The sequence below is a fragment of the Montipora foliosa genome, chromosome 13 (genome assembly GCF_036669935.1).
Source record: "Montipora foliosa isolate CH-2021 chromosome 13, ASM3666993v2, whole genome shotgun sequence".
In the NCBI taxonomy this organism is placed as follows: domain Eukaryota; kingdom Metazoa; phylum Cnidaria; class Anthozoa; order Scleractinia; family Acroporidae; genus Montipora; species Montipora foliosa.
Genome location: NC_090881.1, coordinates 13,331,489 through 13,348,988, shown reverse-complemented (window position 1 = coordinate 13,348,988; position 17,500 = coordinate 13,331,489). Strand labels below are relative to the sequence as shown.

General features: G+C 38.9%; 2 protein-coding genes and 1 non-coding gene across 5 annotated transcripts in view; all 3 read right to left on the bottom strand.

The window, feature by feature from the left end:
- The window catches only part of LOC137981733 (melanocortin receptor 5-like), a 12,569-nt gene extending 6,947 nt beyond the window's left edge, over positions 1–5,622 (bottom strand). Inside the window, exon 1 of the mRNA XM_068828792.1 lies at positions 5,207–5,622. Within this exon, the coding sequence (XP_068684893.1) occupies positions 5,207–5,275 (69 nt within the window). The 5' untranslated portion in view covers positions 5,276–5,622. The remainder of the gene's footprint in view (positions 1–5,206) is intronic.
- Positions 5,623–8,162: 2,540 nt separating this feature from the next.
- Trnac-aca (transfer RNA cysteine (anticodon ACA)) lies at positions 8,163–8,236 on the bottom strand. Its single transcript has one exon. It is a non-coding gene; the product is annotated as a tRNA-Cys (tRNA).
- Positions 8,237–15,943: 7,707 nt separating this feature from the next.
- Positions 15,944–17,500, bottom strand: part of LOC137983005 (QRFP-like peptide receptor) — a 20,909-nt gene continuing 19,352 nt past the window's right edge. For 2 of the 3 annotated variants that reach the window (XM_068830163.1, XM_068830165.1), the window contains exon 2: positions 15,944–16,949. In XM_068830163.1, coding sequence (XP_068686264.1) covers positions 16,020–16,949 — 930 coding nt within the window. In that variant the 3' untranslated portion in view covers positions 15,944–16,019. The remainder of the gene's footprint in view (positions 16,950–17,500) is intronic. The other variant, XM_068830164.1, reaches the window with a different exon arrangement.

Sequence of the window (17,500 nt, the reverse complement as noted above, 5' to 3'; positions counted from 1 at the left end):
CGTATGGAAGTCGCTCCCTACATGACCACAAAAAGAACTATTGCACAACTCGCTTCGAGATTCTTGCCTTAGTGACTTAAGCTGACCATCATTATTACTATTTCCTTAGTCGGAAATTCCATCTGTGAACTGACCACGACTTTTTAAGCTGGTTTGTTTCTTAAGAGTCTCCATGAATATAACTATGAAATTGAAAAACGGCCAGGGACGTTCTACAGCAATGCGGACTCCTTATCAACGGGGTCTAAACGAAATTATGGAGAGTTGTCCTCTTGTAAATGTACTTCCTCGGTGACAAAACGATAGCTAAAGTCACTAAGGAAGCCTCTATGCAGTGGGAACATAGGTGGAAGTGGAAATTTCTGGTGTCCTGCGAAGGTAACTAAAGCCCAAGTTTAGGACCATTACATCGGGAAATTTATATGTCAGTAGTTGCGGGAATGGAAGAAACCAACTCTTCAGGAGATCCAACCCTGTAGCCGAGCCTATAGCCTTGCATGTGGTAAGCGCAAATCACTGCCCTAATTAAAAGCACCCTTGCAGCCCATACCATTCTGGAACGCCATGCACACGGTGTGCAATAGCTGGAAACTTAAACGTAAAAATGTCGAGAACAACCCAATGGCTATTTTCCTTCTCTAGAATTGGTACGAAAATATGGAAGGTATCCTCTCTAAGCTTCGCCGGCTTAGGAAAACCCACTTTAAACGTAAATTGAACGAATTGCTTCTAAAGTGTCTTAAAATTGAGGAGAAGAATGTTAATATGCGCTACATTGATCTTTCAAAGTATATGGATTTTCTTTAACAGTTACCTATAATATCTGAAATCATTTTTCGAACATTTTCTTTCTTGTGCACGAGGCGTTTGCTTGTATAATTGTTTTTTGGTAACTCTTGTCAATTCCTCAGTGTCTTTTTGTTTAGTTTGTTGTGAGGGCCAGTAGTATTATCTTAGTGTAACTGGCGCGCCTAGAAAAGCAATGTTAACCGTGGGCTACCATGGTCTTGTTTGCATAATCATGATTTCAAGTGAAGCTCTGATCTTCGCAGTTATGAACGCAAATTTTGCAATTACGTAACGAACCCTGAAAATTCAGGACTTCAACGGGGTTTGAACCCGTGACCTCGCGATACCGGTGTGACGCTCTAACCAACTGAGCTATGAAGCCACCGACGTTGGGAGCTGCTCATTTGTGGGTTCTAATGTTCCTGTGAGGAATGGATCATATATGAACTGCGGATATGGAATCAAGTGAAGCTATAATTGCGTTCATAACTGCGAAGATCATAGCTTTACTTGATTCCATATCCGCAGTTCATATATGATCCATTTCATATATCATTTCAACGTTGATTCATTTCTAACGAGACCTTAGAACCCACAAATGAGCAGCTCCCAACGTCAGTGGCTTCATAGCTCAGTTGGTTAGAGCGTCGCACCGGTATCGCGAGGTCACGGGTTCAAACCCCGTTGAAGTCCTGAATTTTTCAGGCTTCTTTACGGAATTGCAAAAATTGCGTTCATAACTGCGAAGATCATTGCCTCAATTGATTTCATATCCGCAGTTCATATATGATCCATTTCATATATCATTTCACCGTTTATAATCACGATTTGTTTGTAAATAAAGTGAGAATAAGTAGAGTAAATGCAGAGAATTCACCTTGACATCGGTGGTCCCCTTACCACAATTGGTATATGCTAACAGTTCAGTGCAGTTTTACAAAATCGGCAGAAGCTTATGCGATTCCCAACCAGCGTGCTACAACCTAGGCCAAAGTCCTAGAGGAGAACTTTATTTGCAGGTTTGGTGTTCCTGTCATGCCTACACAGCAATCAAGGAAGAGATTTTGAGTCCCATGAGTTCGAGGAGATGTGCACGTGTCACTTGTTGGAGATTAAAAGACCCGATCAACTGCCTACCATCCAGAGGGTAATGGACAAATTTAGAGCATCTGGAGACTATCAGCAGCATGCTAAAAGCACGAGCTGAAGACGACCTCCAAAAATGGGATGAACAACTGGATTTTTTCATGATGGCTTGCTGGAGCAGTGTCCATTCCTCCACGAGCAAAATATTTGGGCTAATGAAATGCACATTTCTATGGATGGGATAATGGGCAAGGCACCAGACATTGAGTTTCGGTTCACTAAATTCGTAACTGACCTTGAGGATGGTTTGGAAACTGCATACCGTGATGTCAGAGAAAATCTTAAGGTTGTGCAACGACAACAAAAGGACACATGATGATGGGGTTAAGGACGCGGTTTCACAAACTGGCGACTTGGTCCTACCCAACACTCCAGAACTATAGCCGGGTGAAGCAAGCAAGTTTCATCGCAAGTGGGAGGAACCCCATGACGTAGAGGCAAGAGTTAGTGATGTGACTTACCGTGTGAAGAAAGTCGGGGACATTCGAGGCGAGACTTGCCCATTTTATAACAACCTACGGCTTTACCAGAAGAGAGAGTAAGTGAGTTTGTAGAAGAGAGCTACAGGTGAAAGAGGAAGTGGGTCGCAAGGTCAGTGCATTGATGGTGAATCTGTGCGGACGATGTTGGAGCAAGTGTTGGCAGTCTAAATAAGGAGGTTGACGAGGAAGCAGAGGAAGGACTTCTTTGGGTTGATAATCAGTCCAAGCTAGAGGATGATATATCCAAAGACAGTAAGAGTCACGCTAGAATCGGTGATGTCGTCGTAGCTCGTTGGTTTGAAAATGGCAGTGAATGTGATGAGGCGGTCATTCCTTATCAGATTGCAGGAGATGAACAGTGCAAGAAGTTACAGAGGAGCACTGAAGACAATTTGGTGGTGGACACATAAACTGTGGGTGACGGATGGCCGGATCATGTTCAAGTTGATCAAAAAGACTCTGGAACAAGAGGAGAGCATCGATGAAGATGGAGAGTCTGGGCAGAATTAAAGACCAGTGCGCTTAAGAAGACCCTCTGACCAGTATGGAGAATTGGTCCTCAGCAGTTTGCAGCAAATTACCAACCACTAAAATATGTTGGAGCAGAATCAAATGGCAGAGAAATTAAAGCCAAAGTTCTTGACGAAAGCTCGGGCAGTTACAAGACTTTGAGATACTTATACACATTGAGTTAGTGAGTTTGCCTATTTTTTTAAAATGTTAGGGTAGATTGATTTCGTAGTTACTCTAGAGTGCTTGTGAATTCAGAGATCCACTCTTTTAAAGGGGGGGAGATACTGTAAGGAAACACTGTATATATGTTATACTCGATGTTAGGGCTGGGAGCACGTGTTCTGTCGAGATCGAACTCAATGTGATCACAAATGACATTTTTTCTGTAACTTTGTACGATGGTATTTAGATAAAAGAAAAAAACAGATAGTTTCTCGGGAAAGTCCTTTTTATTGAAGTCGCTTGGAATAAGGTGCTCAAGTAAATTGAAAAACTGATTGAAATTTAAAGGAAATGAATAAACTCTTTTGTTCTCCTGTCTCACATCTGCGTGTATATAAATATCCTTAACAACTTCCTCGACAGCTGCTTGGAGAATAACTCCTCGTCTAATTTAACCCATTACCAAGAAAAAATTGTCATTAACTTTGCCCAACTTCATGTCAAAACAGCGTGGGTGGAGCTTAATAAAACTGAATCAATAAATTGAAACACCTAGTTTGACGGATTACCTTGCTTGTCGCCGGTTATGTCGCCAGCACTAAATATCATATTCCGACTACTTCTTCAGCTGCTTAAGGTAAAGTGTGCTACCAGCCTAGAAGGCCCATCAGGCTGACTCTGATCTCGGTTTCTATAGCATGAATTAAGTGACTGCCAGTCCATCGCAGCGTAACCCCCAGCGCTACAACAAGTTGCAAAATTGTTGAGACACTTTCATTAAAAAACACCTTTCCTAGCTTCCAATGCCCGCCGTATCTAGAATTTAAACCTTTCCCACTTCCTCTCCCCTCTCCCCCTTTCAATGTTGACTGCTTAAGTTCCCAACATCTTTTTGTCTTGCTAGCAACACTGATAAGGAAGGTGGGCTGCAGTGTGAGAGATAATAGGGAAATTAATAACGCCCCAAGAAGGTGAAGTGTCTCCATTATTTTTGCAACTTGTTGTCTGATTGATTGCAATAATTTTGCCAGTCCGGATTTGAATCCTATAGGGCACCGTTTCAACGTAGAAAAGCAGGAACTAAAGAAACAATCATTAAATATCGTATAAGCTCTGAAAACTTTCAGAAGTTTGCACACGAAGTGCAAAGCACATTGTACCAAACACCAAAGGATATTAATTATTGATATACGGTAGCATCGATTTTCGAGTGTTTGGACTTATCATCGCTAACAAAAGACTCCGCTTATGACATACAGGGCCTGTACCTGTAACTATTTTTGCATTTCCACTTTCCCTTTTTTTATTTATTTATTTATTTTATTTTATTTTATTTTATTTTATTTTATTTTATTTTATTTTATTTTATTTTATTTTATTTTATTTTATTTTATTTTATTTTATTTTATTTATTTATTTATTTTTTTTTTTGGGGGGGGGGGGTTCTTGTATCCCAGTGGTGTTGACTACTGTCTCGTTTCTTGAGCCGGTTGAATAATCAGAACAGTCAAATAAAATTAAAGTTAGCTTCTTCCTCCTTTCTTGGCCATTGAATTGAATGACACAAATTTTAGTTAAGCGTACCATACGTCATTGCGTTCGAAGATGATTTTAATCCTGCTAAGAAAAACTGCTCCCAAAAACTATCATTCATTTTTTTTTTTTTTTCGGTATCTCCGAATTGAAGATGGCATCTAAATTCTCTGTTCTTCCTCCAAAGCTAGTTCAATCGACCCAGAAGTACCTGTGCTCTGAGAGATTTTAACACAAGGACCAACAAGTCTTCATCTCTGGCGCACTACAGCTGGCTTGAAACATTAAAATGGCGACTGCTTCGAGGCTGCTCTTGAACAATTTCATTTTACTTAAGATTTAAGAAAGTTCAGTAAAGTTGAGAATTCTTTCATTAAAGGAAAAGCATATAGTTAAGGCTTACTCAAAATATGTCGACTTTGAAAAACAAGATACCATTTGTATGTTTCCAAGAAAAAGGTACGGGTTGATAGATTTAAAGTTAAGTGGTTAACGGTGCATTCTTGACGAAATCTTGTAATTATGTAGCTTCAAAAGGCTTTTTTGGAGCGCACGAAAAGAGATCTGAATTGCATACCCACCTGGAAATTAGTCATAATGCTTTCGTTTAGGAAACTTCTCTGGTAGGTATTGGTGTTTTTTCCTGACATCCGTTAAGGCCTTTCAGGATTCGATCAATTCTGTCAAGGTTTTCATTTTTACATATTAACTGATTCCTTTTTTTTTTTAAGTACAAGCAAATGTTTAAGTAAGCAAATTAAAATGGTTCCCAGTCAGCAAATGGACAGATGCACTTCGGAATCAATCGGCAAATTCCATTTAAAAGACAACCAAAAAAAACCAAATAGGCCTTCGGATACATTTTACCTGCAGTTTCCGTAGGATTTGCATGCCTGGGAAAAAAAATTGCAAACATGTCCCACTGACGTTTGAATAAATTAAGAAAGTTAAAAACATTGCCACCCTTATAATGAACCTTTCGGCGGCGTTTGTGTACTCTTTTTTTTTTCAATAACACCGCTTCGAGGTCTTTTTATTGGTTGTTGACATTTTGCAGAATTAAATTCTGGCCGTTAGAATTAAATTTATAATACTGAGAGGCTTGCAGCTTTACGACAGTTTTTCTTTTTTGTCTCCTGGCAAAATTGCAGGTAAAAGTTAGAGACAGTTAGAGAGCATTTTCAAATTTCTTGTCATGAACATCCTAAGATTGAGAAACGTTTTGTGTGATCACGTGTTTAATGACGCTTTCGGCATTTGTCAAATGACTACTGTTTGAGGTCTCTTAGCTTGTTAATGGTTGTTGACATTTGTAGATTAACTTCTACCCAATAGAGATCATAGTTAATGCGCGGACATGGTTATGAAACTCGACAAGTTCTTTTGTTTCATGTTTATGTCCGTATTTTTGGCCTTCACCCTGAACAAAACCCACCTTTTTTTTTTTTTTCTAGAAGATAACCAATCAAATCCTTCTATTAAATTATGCCGAACTAATTTGAAAATCCGTGCGAAGGGAAAACAAAATATTGTGCAGGGTCACGGTCAATTCAACATCGATTGCGACAACCTTGTTCTCGCTTTTGAAGGTTTACAAGGGTTCTTGACCAGTCCCTCGATTGACTACGTAGAGGTCTAAAATACCCTTTCTTATTATATGATTAGCTCTTTGAGGGGGGCAAGATGAACCAAATCGCGCGCTGTGATTGGCTACCCGAGCAGGCAAGATGGAGTGATACTGCCCGCCCGGGATTTCTCGCTTGGTCCCCCAAGATCAAAGAACATTTTTGGTGTTTTAAGGCATATAATAAATCATTCTAATCGCCGTAAGAGAGTTTGGAAATGCCCATCGACATAAAATTGGATTCTGCAATCGGAACCTACTTCAATATCCTTGAGGTATGCACATTTGTGACTACCAAGAAGAACAAATTAACAATAAAAATAAAAGACACGCCACTGGCCTTCTGGCGTGGTATGTCTATGGCATCCCACATTCTAGTTAAATTACACATTTATCTTTCTGGTAATCTTTCGCGATTTTTCGAAGTTTACCCGTAGTTGTAGTTCACCGTAACTGGACATTTTGTGTTAACTGTTTGTGCATCCCACTGATACGCCCTTATAGGCGTCTTGTTGATTATTATATCAACATTTTGAAAGTCATAAGGTGACAAAATACCAATTAAGTCTGAAAATATTGATCCACAAAGGAACCCGAAATCTTGTACGAAGGACATTTCTCTCATAAAGTATGTGCACTATGATAGGCAATTTAATTAAAAGTGCTGTATTTTAAAGTACAGACTGTTTGACTTTAGCCCATGCTTTCCAAGCGGTTTGACTGCGAATAGATGTAAATAGCATTTTACCAAATCTTGTTTTCTCACCCCAATAAGTTACGATACCTTCTTTTTCCTGTTCATTTATAATGGCCTTTTAATTTTGGACAAAACACGCGGTAAATTATTCCCTCTCGTCTCCATTTAATTACTCGCGCTAATCAGGTAACGTTACAGCTCTCGACTTCGGTCAACGATAGGTCCATATTTTCCTCTAAAATGGTATATTCCTGTGCGTTGCTTTTTTTTTTAACCTTGTCCGGTCAATATTTGACATTGAAAAGCTACTTGAAGACAATTATTTTTCATGCAAGGACCATTTGAACAAAGGAGGAGGGCCGGGTCTTGGGAGATCTAACCAGCAAATAATTTGAGGAGACAAAACGGAGACCGTTTCAACAAACACCGGCGTCCCGTTGACAGACCCACTTCTTTTATCAAATCAAACAACTGTTTCTGAACATTATACCAGCAATAAATACATGCCTAATGACATATGGAACTCATTCCAATGGAACTTATCCGCACATCTCGTGACTCCATACTCAAAGCCCGAGAAGCGCTTCTAATCGAAAAGGGGCCAAACACTTAACCCAAAGGTATAAACAAAAGAGAGGAACTGTAAATAATATTTATCTGTAACCCTACACATATATCTATATATTTATACATTTGTCTGCAATCTTACAACTAGTTTTCTTAACTTATGGCTAATATTTAAATTTCAAAAAATTGTAACGGCAAATCATTTAACTCCCTGAAGAAGTCAGGCCGTGCCTTACGAAATATTGGAAAAACAAATACTATATATCTCTTCACAGCTATACAACAAGCCTTGAATTATTATTATCATTTATTTATTTATTTTTAATTGAAAGATAATCCGAGACGAAAAATTCCAAAGTTTGGTTAAATGAAATAGCCTAGTCAAACATCGGACAAAAGAGCCCGCTCGAAGTGAAGTGGACGTTTTACAGAATGATTAACTGTAATTATCGGTATGTTAAAAATTCATATGCTTACTAAAAAGGCGTCTTTGAAGTTTAGTCTGTAAAATTACAAGTCACCACGTAAATTAGCAAGGCAGTGAGCTCGCTAAGGGCGGAGAAAAGTGAGCGAGTGTGAGAATGATGTACACCTATTAATTACATGAAATGTTGACAATGGAACCCATTGGGAACGCGAAAAAAATATGAGCCCCAGGTGGGATTCGAACCCACGGCCCTCCGTGATGTAGTCGGATGCTCTAACCATTGAGCTACTGTAGACTGTATTGTAAGCAAGGGTGAAATGTTGGTCTTTAATTCGACTTGCCTCACGCAGCTACAAAGTCAAATAACGACTGACAGTATTGCTCATCACTGCAACGCGCAGTCACTTTAAACCATAATTATCTGAGATGCGGACAACCAACCACCTAAGTGAGCGAATGTGACAATGACAATGGAACCATTGGGAACTCGGAAAAATGGAGCCAAGATGAGATTTGAACCCACGACCCTCCGTGAGATAGTCGGATCTAGTCGTGACCTAGATCACGGAGGGTCGTGGGTACAAATTCCATCTGGGGCTCGGATTTTTCGGAGTTCCCAATGGTTTCCATTGTCATTCTCACATTCGCTCAGTTGGGTTGTTGGTTGGCCGCATCTCAGATATGCTTTAAGGTGACTGCGCGATGCAGTTATGAGCAATGCTGTCAGTCGTTATTTGACTCTGCAGCTGCGTGATGTAACTCGAGTCAAAGACCAACATTTCACCCTTGCTCACCATACAGTCTACAGTAGCTCAGTGGTTAGAGAATCCAACTAGATCACGGAGGGTCGTGGGTTCGAATCCCACCTGGGGCTCGTATTTTTTCCGCGTTCCCAATGGGTTCCGTTGTCAACATTTCTAAGAAAGACATGACAATTGGAGTCGCTTCGGGAAAAAAGGCCAAAGTGGATTGAGAAATGATCACTGAAACTGACTGAGCGTCAAACGAAACTGAATAAAATCTTAACAATGGTGCTGTTTAAGTGTCAACATAGGAGATCTTCCTCAACGGCTGCTTGAAGAATGGTTCTGCACTAGCCAAAGAACACAAACGCAAACAGACTAAAGGCCAATTTCTGGAGAACATTGGATGTGGGTCGGTCGAACGACGTCATATTGATCTTTCTTACTTTGACTCTACAAAAAATATCCGGGACGTTACCATGATCTAGTCATTCAGCCGATCCAGCATTCTTCGGATCAACACAAGACACACGACAAAAAGGAATGACTGCGCAAACGCAAACCTTGATAAAAGAAACAAAAACATACATGAGAACAATAAAGCGGACGAAATAAATAATTGGTAAAGCAACAAGAAAAACGTCATGTATCGTTCGTACAGTTTTCGGCCCGAAGGAACAATTCACACCTTAAAGACACAATTTATACCAATATGCAAAACATTACCACAAAAGAGTTGATTACCAATAACTCTAAAGGAGAATTATACGAATTCTTTTAGGGACGTGCGCAAAACAAATATCTGATAAACTGCGTACCACAGATATTTTAACATTCCGCACTAGCTAAAGAATTAACACACAAACGCAAATAGACTAAAACGCCAATTCTGGAGAACATTGGATATGGGTCGGTCTAACGACATCATATCGAAACGAAGGCAAAAACAAAGAATGTCTTAAGTAAAGGCAAGATTATCAAACTCAATACTAAAAGTAAAAAAGTAAGCGCTTTTATCGCTGAATGAATTCCTGATGTTCGTGTGAATTTCTGGCCGCCATATTGTTGCCCAACGGTGGTGCATCATCGTGGCGGCTCATACCAAACTCTATAAAGTTGCGTGACACACTTCTACAAATAACTCAAAAACGATGTACACTGTACCGCAAAGGCCTGAGAATTGGTGAGGCGATTTATAAATGTATCTCCCACAACATTCCAAGTTTTTGGCTTATTTCATGGAACAGTTTCGATTTTATTTTCTTTGTTGCGTGACATTGAAAACGATCTATTACTCCAAAAATACACAAAAACCACCCGTAGCGCTCCCATAGATCGTACCATAGATGGCGGCAATTAATTATTATTTTGCTTAAATGCAAATAGCCTCGTTCTAAAGCATCGTAAAGCAACATTTCTTTTGTATTTTCTCCATGCTGACAAGGCTGGAGGGTATTTTTGAATCCGCAACTCTTTCTCCACGGATTCAAACGTTTTTAATTCCACACGTAACGTATTCAAATTGAATTTTCCCATCTGTACGTATCCGGATTCGTTCTAGTATCCAGGAGGTCTTTGTGACTGTTGTCAACAGAGCATGCACTATCAGGCGTGCGAGTTGGTGACAAGAGAAGCAATTTAGCATTTTGTTCAGCGGCCATGTTGAATTTAACCAGTTGTTTGTATTCATTTTGCAGAAGAGGCCCCAGTTGTTAAAACGATGGACAGCGCTATCCCCTGGATAAATCACTTAGTTGTTCAAACTATGGACAGCGCTATCCCCTGGATAAATCACTTAGAGTACGTTCCATTGGGATGATCCGAAAAAGGATCACTGATCCATGATCACTGGGATCACGGTGCATCAAAGGAACTAATAAATCCACTCTGGGTAAGGATTTTTCGGTCCCTTTGATGCAACATGATCCTTTTTCGGATCATCCCCAAGGAACGCACCCTTAGTCTATCCAGTGAATACGTTATAGCGATACCAAGTGCGCTCATGATCCAATGGATAGTGATTTATCCGGTGAATAGCGTTACCCACTAATAAAAAACTGGGGGCCATATTGTGAAGTCCTGATCTTTGAGATTTATAAAAGCAGTTTCCATTTATAAAATCACAAACAAGCTCACTTATCTTCAAACGAGGCTCCTTTATCCTCCGAAAAGGATCAGCTTATCCCAAAAGGTTTTTGTTTTGACTGTTTCGTCAGCGAGTCCTGTCCCATTGAATACGATTTTCGCAGTTAACATGGGTGCAAAATCTGAGCGGCAAGATGGCTGACAAGATATTTCACCGGACCATTTAGAAAGTCAGGGTAAAAACTGTGATAAAAAGTGTCGGTAGATTTTCTCAAATGAAGCATGATACTTATTTGATTGCAACTTCAACTATCCAGTGAAACGAAGCGAAATAAAAGAAACGCAGACCAACCATTGGCTTTCCTTCGCGTGTATCCGGTTAATTATCGGTGAAACGAAGTAAAAACGAAAGTATCTTTAAAATCCTTACTCACTGAACTTTAAAGTGCACCTGTTTGTTGTTGTTATCCAGAAATTTGAAGAGCCTGCTTCCATATATGGGCAGGTATCGTTGAGTTATTTTGCATTCGAGAGAAAAATTTTGTCAGGGAAATAAAAACACTTCGAGGATCCTCGAAGAGGATTATCCTGTGAAATGAAATAAATTTCGATCAGAAAGACAGCAGAATACCTTACTATTTCGAGCGCTTTTCTGTTAAGCGTAGAGCTACGTCCGCAGTGAATTCAAGAGAGATATACAGTTTCTACGCATGGTACTTTGTTGTTTGAACCTGTAACTGGACCTTTATTAAAAAGCAAGCAACCCATATTTATTTTATTCCCAATCAGTTCGCAATGAAAACAATAAGGCAGATAGTTTAATTCGCTGCTCGCCCAGTTCTTTTTAAATAATGCAAGCGATTAGCGATTAGCGATAAGCGATTATAAAGTAAACTGAAGATAGTTTCGTGTGGCGCGCGCAATACACAGTTGTAGCTGTCAAACACAAGTTTGCTTCCAAAACCGCAGTTTTATCATCAGCGAGAAAATGAAATGAACAGCAATGGAAAAAGGCTTTTTACTGATTGTGATGGAGATCGGTATTCAAATGTTTGCCGAAGACTTGCCTTGCCTCTTTGTTCAGTGCCGGCAGCCTGAGTGGAAGACACGCACAACGATATTTGAACAGAATTATCGATCCAACGGTGGATTCGCTGTTCGTGATCCCTTACAATGTAGTCCAAGAAGTTATTTCTTCATTTCCAGAAATGATAATACATTAATTCTGATCGCTCCAGTCGTTAATCGGGGAATTCCCAATTTCGGTACTCTTCGCCGCCATTCCAAGAGCAGATGGTTCAACAACGATTCCGTTTCGACTCCATAATATGTTGCGCAGAGCAAGTCATACATAAATAATATTAGAAACCGAAATTTTAATAAACATAGCTTATTTTCCTATGGAAAGCAGAATTATATAGCTCATTTGATGTCCGATGAAAACAGATTACTTTATACAGTCATAAAATAGACCTTTTGCAACAAACGATCACATGGTACAAAATCTGCCGTTCTGGAGGGCAAGCTCATTATTATTCCCCCACTGGGACATTAAAACAAAGAGACCTGAACCAGTCAAGCTTTACTTTTCTTTGTTTTAATGTCCCAGTGGGGGAATAATAATGAGCTTGCCCTCCAGAATGGCGGATTTTATACCATGTGATCGTTTGTTGCAAAAGGCCTATTTAGAATTTCGAGGGCCCTGAAAACGCCGACTGAAATAATGTGGGCGCGCAATGTAAAGTGGGTGAATAAGGTTCTTTAATTTGAGTGCTGATTGGATCCGATGTTATACACTCTTTACTTTCTGAAAAGTTGCATGATGGCCAAAGTGGCTAGCGCATGCGCACTAGGCACAATAAAAGTCATCTTCTGTCTTTTCTGTTAGCCATCCAAAAATGTCAAGAAGACACCATTTTGTTTCAAGATTATTACAAACCTTAAAAAGCTTGCTGTGAAAACCAAGATTCCGCATAACGTTTTATGCACTTTTTCAGGACCTAGATGTCTCATGGTTTGTTCTTTTTTCACCAGGTAGTTCAAGTCGAAATTCCTGTGCTGTGAAAGAATTTATACCGTGGACCACCAAATCTTCATTTTCGTTATGTTTGTACTTCAAAAGGTTGCTGCTGTTGCTCACTTTCCTTTTGTTAAGGTTTAAGCTGTGCAACATCTCGGTAAAGATGAGATTCCTTTGAAAGATGAGTGTATAAGTATTTTATTGAAATGTGTCAAGTTCAAAAGAAAAGGATTCTTTTCTTATGTTTTTGTTTATAAGACAGGTTGAACGATTTACGGTTGAGTTTTCAACTGTACATTCTAGAGGCTACAACAAGTTGCAAAAATAGTGGAGACACTTCACCTTCTTGGGACGTTCTTCATTTCCCTATTATCTCTTACACTGCAGCCCCCTCCCCCTCCCCCCCTCCTTATCAGTGTTGCTAGCAAGACAAAAAAATGTTGGAAACTTAAGCAGTCAACATTGAAAGGGGGAGAGGGGAAAGGAAGTGGGAAAGGTTTAAATCTAGATACGGCGGGCATTGGAAGCTAGAAAAGGTGTTTTTCAAAGAAAGTGTTTCAACAATTTTGCAACTTGCTGTAGCTTGTATCTTGTCATTTAACATTGTTGCTTTGGAGCCGCTTGGAAGACGAAAAGAAATCTACGGACTCCCGGAAGGGGAAAAGGGGATTAAATTATGCGGGAACATTTTTCGTGGACCTGTCCGTCATGCAACTTGCCAAACCATGCGACCTTGTAGGTAACATAAACTCTATTTGACTCGAATTTCACTGTGGCCTTGCAAAGCTAATATTCTATATCAAACTTGGTTAAGAAAAACTTGGTTTAGAAAATCAAATCTTCAAGCAGATTGGAATCAGTTCAAACACGCTAAATGCAAAACATCAAATTTAATTAAAAAAGCAAAAAGGAATTATTTCCAGGAATCAATAGAGAAGCACAAAGGAAATCCAAAAGGCATTTGGAATGCTCTAAAGGCTCTCAGCGGAACACAAAAACGTGAACTTAAAATAACTGAATTAAAAACAGACAATGGCACCATTGATGATCCAGTTCAAATAGCTGAGTCGCTCAATACGATGTTTGTCAATGTGGCGTCACGCCTAAATGTAAGTAACACCCAAGATGTCGTCAACGAAAAGCTTCGTTATTTTATCACCTCAAGACTAACAGCTGACGTGGAACCTTTTAACATACCTCAAATCACTGCGAAAGACATTCTAGAATATATTAATAAATTACCAACAAATAAATCTACCGGCCATGATGGCTTAAGCGCAAGAGTTTTGAAATTGATTGCACCAGCTTTAAAAACCCCCTTGGTGAAAATGATGAACATCTCAATTGACAGCAGTGTTTTTCCAAGTGTGTGGAAAACTGCGCTAGTTGCACCGTTGCACAAAGATGGACCTCGAGATGATGTCAATAATTATCGACCCATTGCAGGCCTACCAGTGCTTTCCAAGATTCTTGAAAGACACGTAACGAAGTCACTCACAAACTATTTAAATGAAAACAATCTTATCTTTACGTATCAATCTGCATTCCGAGGAAACCACTCTACAGAAACAGCCCTTATACAGTTAACAGATAATCTGCTTTTTAACATGGATAATGAAAAGGTAACTGGGATGATCTCAATCGACTTCAAAAAGGCTTTTGACCTCGTAAATCACGAAGTTTAACTGCAGAAACTTCAGATGTACGGCCTTAGTGATTCAGTAGTGAAATGGTTTCACTCCTACCTGTCAGACAGACAACAATGTGTGAAAGTGAACGGATGTACATCTTCTCTGTTACCAATCAACCAAGGTATTCCACAGGGAACCATCGTTGGCCCCATGCTTTTTCTTATCTTCATAAATGATGCCCCACTTTACGTCCAAAATTCAAATATGAATATCTACGCCGATGATGCAACATTAGTATCAAGTTCAAGATGGGATAACATCACACCAATGAATGACAATATTCAAAAAGACTTAGAAAGTATCCAACAGTGGGCATTAATGAACAAAATGATCATCAACGAGAAGAAAACGAAATCAATGCTTATTAAAGGCAAAAGACTGAGAAAACGCATGGAAAAGCAACATCTAGCACAAAACAGCAGTGTAGATCAACTGTCTATAATTCTAAACAATTCACCAATTGAGAATGTCCATTCACATAAAATCCTGGGAATCGAGGTTGATGAAGATCTTGACTTCACAAATCATTGTGAAATCCTTGCTAGAAAGATTTCAAAACGAATTGGCCTGCTGAAACATATTAGCCCATATCTGAGGAGAAACCAAAGAGCAATTTACTATAAAGCAGTGATTAAGCCTGTTATTCTTTATGGTGCCAATATATGGACATCAACATCAAAAGGAAATATAAATAGCATCTTTAAATTACAGAAAAGAGCAGCAAGAATCATCTTGGACGCTGAACCCCGCTCTCGTTCTGTTTCACTGTTTAACTTATTAAACTGGATACCATTTTACCATGAATCTTATGCAATTAGATGTTCTTTATTCCTTAAGAGAATCTTAGGATTGACGCCGGTCTACCTGGAGCAAATGCTAAAGTTAAACTCTGACACCCACAATAGAAGTACCCGCTTTAGTAACCTAAATTTTAATTGTCCACGTTATAAGAATGAAACTGAAGGTGGGCGAACATTTACTGTTCGATCAATTAAAGAATGGAATAACCTAGATAAAGACTTAAAAGAACTAAAGAGTGCTAAAGCCTTGAAAAAGAAAGTTATAAACAATTTACTTAGCAAACAAAATAGTAATATGAATTTTCTATAATTTGGATAATGAAATTTTTGTATGTTTTTATTATTAAGATTATGATGTATATATGTACTTTTCTAATATGTTTTTAACTTATATATATATCACCTTGCTATTATCTTCATTTGTGTTAACCTTGTATATTGACTAGATTACTTTATAGAGGGCCACAGGGTCATCAGTTATACTTAAACTGTTACGTGCTACCCTCTTAAAATAAAGTCATTACCTATCATGCTGAAAACGTAAGAATAAACAATACACTACAAACTTGAAAATATTTGAATGAACCAATCTTAACTTCAGTTCCACATATATTGCTTTCAATTCATTCAAGTATTCTCAAATAAAATACTAAGAGTAGTCGGAAGAAAATTTTATTTCTCAGTTTTCTATATATACTTGGTAAACACATTCACTAATTAAATGAGCAAAATCGCACAATTTACATGTCACTAAGAGGAAAAACCTGAGCTGGCTCCGAACGAAATCTACAACGCAATAATAAAAGCAGAGCTCTTTTGAACTCTGGCATTCTGAATGCATATAGCAAAGGATTTATGAAAGAGTTTGCACAAAATAAGAACATTAGAGAATACAGTAACAGCCACCTCGTTTGATGAGAATTCGGTTCAGAACTCTTCCATGAAAAAACATGACCAGAAAACAGTGCAATTATACCTGGCAGCAATAGTGATAAAGATACAAGTGTTACAATGAACAGTGTCTTGGTAAGTTTTCTTTCTCTACTGATTCCACCATGATGTTGAGGATGAGTCCCACCGTAAAATTTAATAGCGATGGCCGTGTAAGAAACAAGAATAATAAAAGGGCAACATAGTAGGAATGAGACGTATGCACCTGCCCCCGCGCTATTCCAAAAGGCATCGAACTGAATCGGCCGTAACAAAGTGAGGGCTGTGAAAAGGCCTGCTGTAAACCAGACAGCCGCAACAGCTGCTCCAAACACCTTCTTTTTGACGAGGCGATGCTTGAATGGATGAAAAGTTGCGTGCACTCGCTCCAAAGAGATAGCAGTAAGGTTTGTTGTCGATAATGCTGAAAAGTAAACGGGTGAAGCTACTGTGATCTTAACTGGGTTAAACACTAAGATGTTGCAGTCGTTTGCCAGAGAAAATATCCAGAAGATCAAAGTCCATGCATTTAACATGTCTGCAACTGCCAGGCTGATCGTCAGGTACATGCTACGCTTGCGAAGTCTTCGCTCTTTCACGAAAACCATGATTGCCAGGGCATTCAATGTCACTATAGCAACAGCCTCGATGCCAAGTGTTGTCAGCAAGCCAATGCACACGGATGAAGAAAAAGACTCGACATTTGTAGTTCTGTTTGGTAGATCAGAGTCATTTCTTATCTACGTGAAGGGAAAAACGACGGTTAGAACATTACTCATCTACGTGAAGGGAAGAAAACGATGATTAAAACAGCATAAATTTGCATTCAAAGATAAGTCATTTCTTAAATAACTCATAATGTACTTTGAAAATTTATTCATTCCTACTGGCTGCGAGATTTGCAGTGTTCAAGTAACGAAATGCAGAAAAGAGATATTTTTTCTAAGGAGATAAACCAAGCATTTTGACTGGTCAATTATCAAAGAAATTCAAAGATAGCCAATCAAGGGTGAGTCCTGGAAAGCGCAGAATTCGGAAGCGTGATTTGTGATTTACGATATCTCTCCAATTCTTTTGCGTATATCATCATTAATTTGTAGTTTAAAGGTTTTTTCCATGCAATTTGGAATAAATGGGCTCATATAAGTTTTAAAAGTTTCTTTCAAAGACTTCAGCCTTAAGTGCTCGTGATTAACTCTATAATCAATGTGCCTTTGAATGGAAGTGCGAGTACACTAAATGTAACCTTAGTCAAACATTTAGTCTTCGTCTTGGGCAGTTTACTTAAACT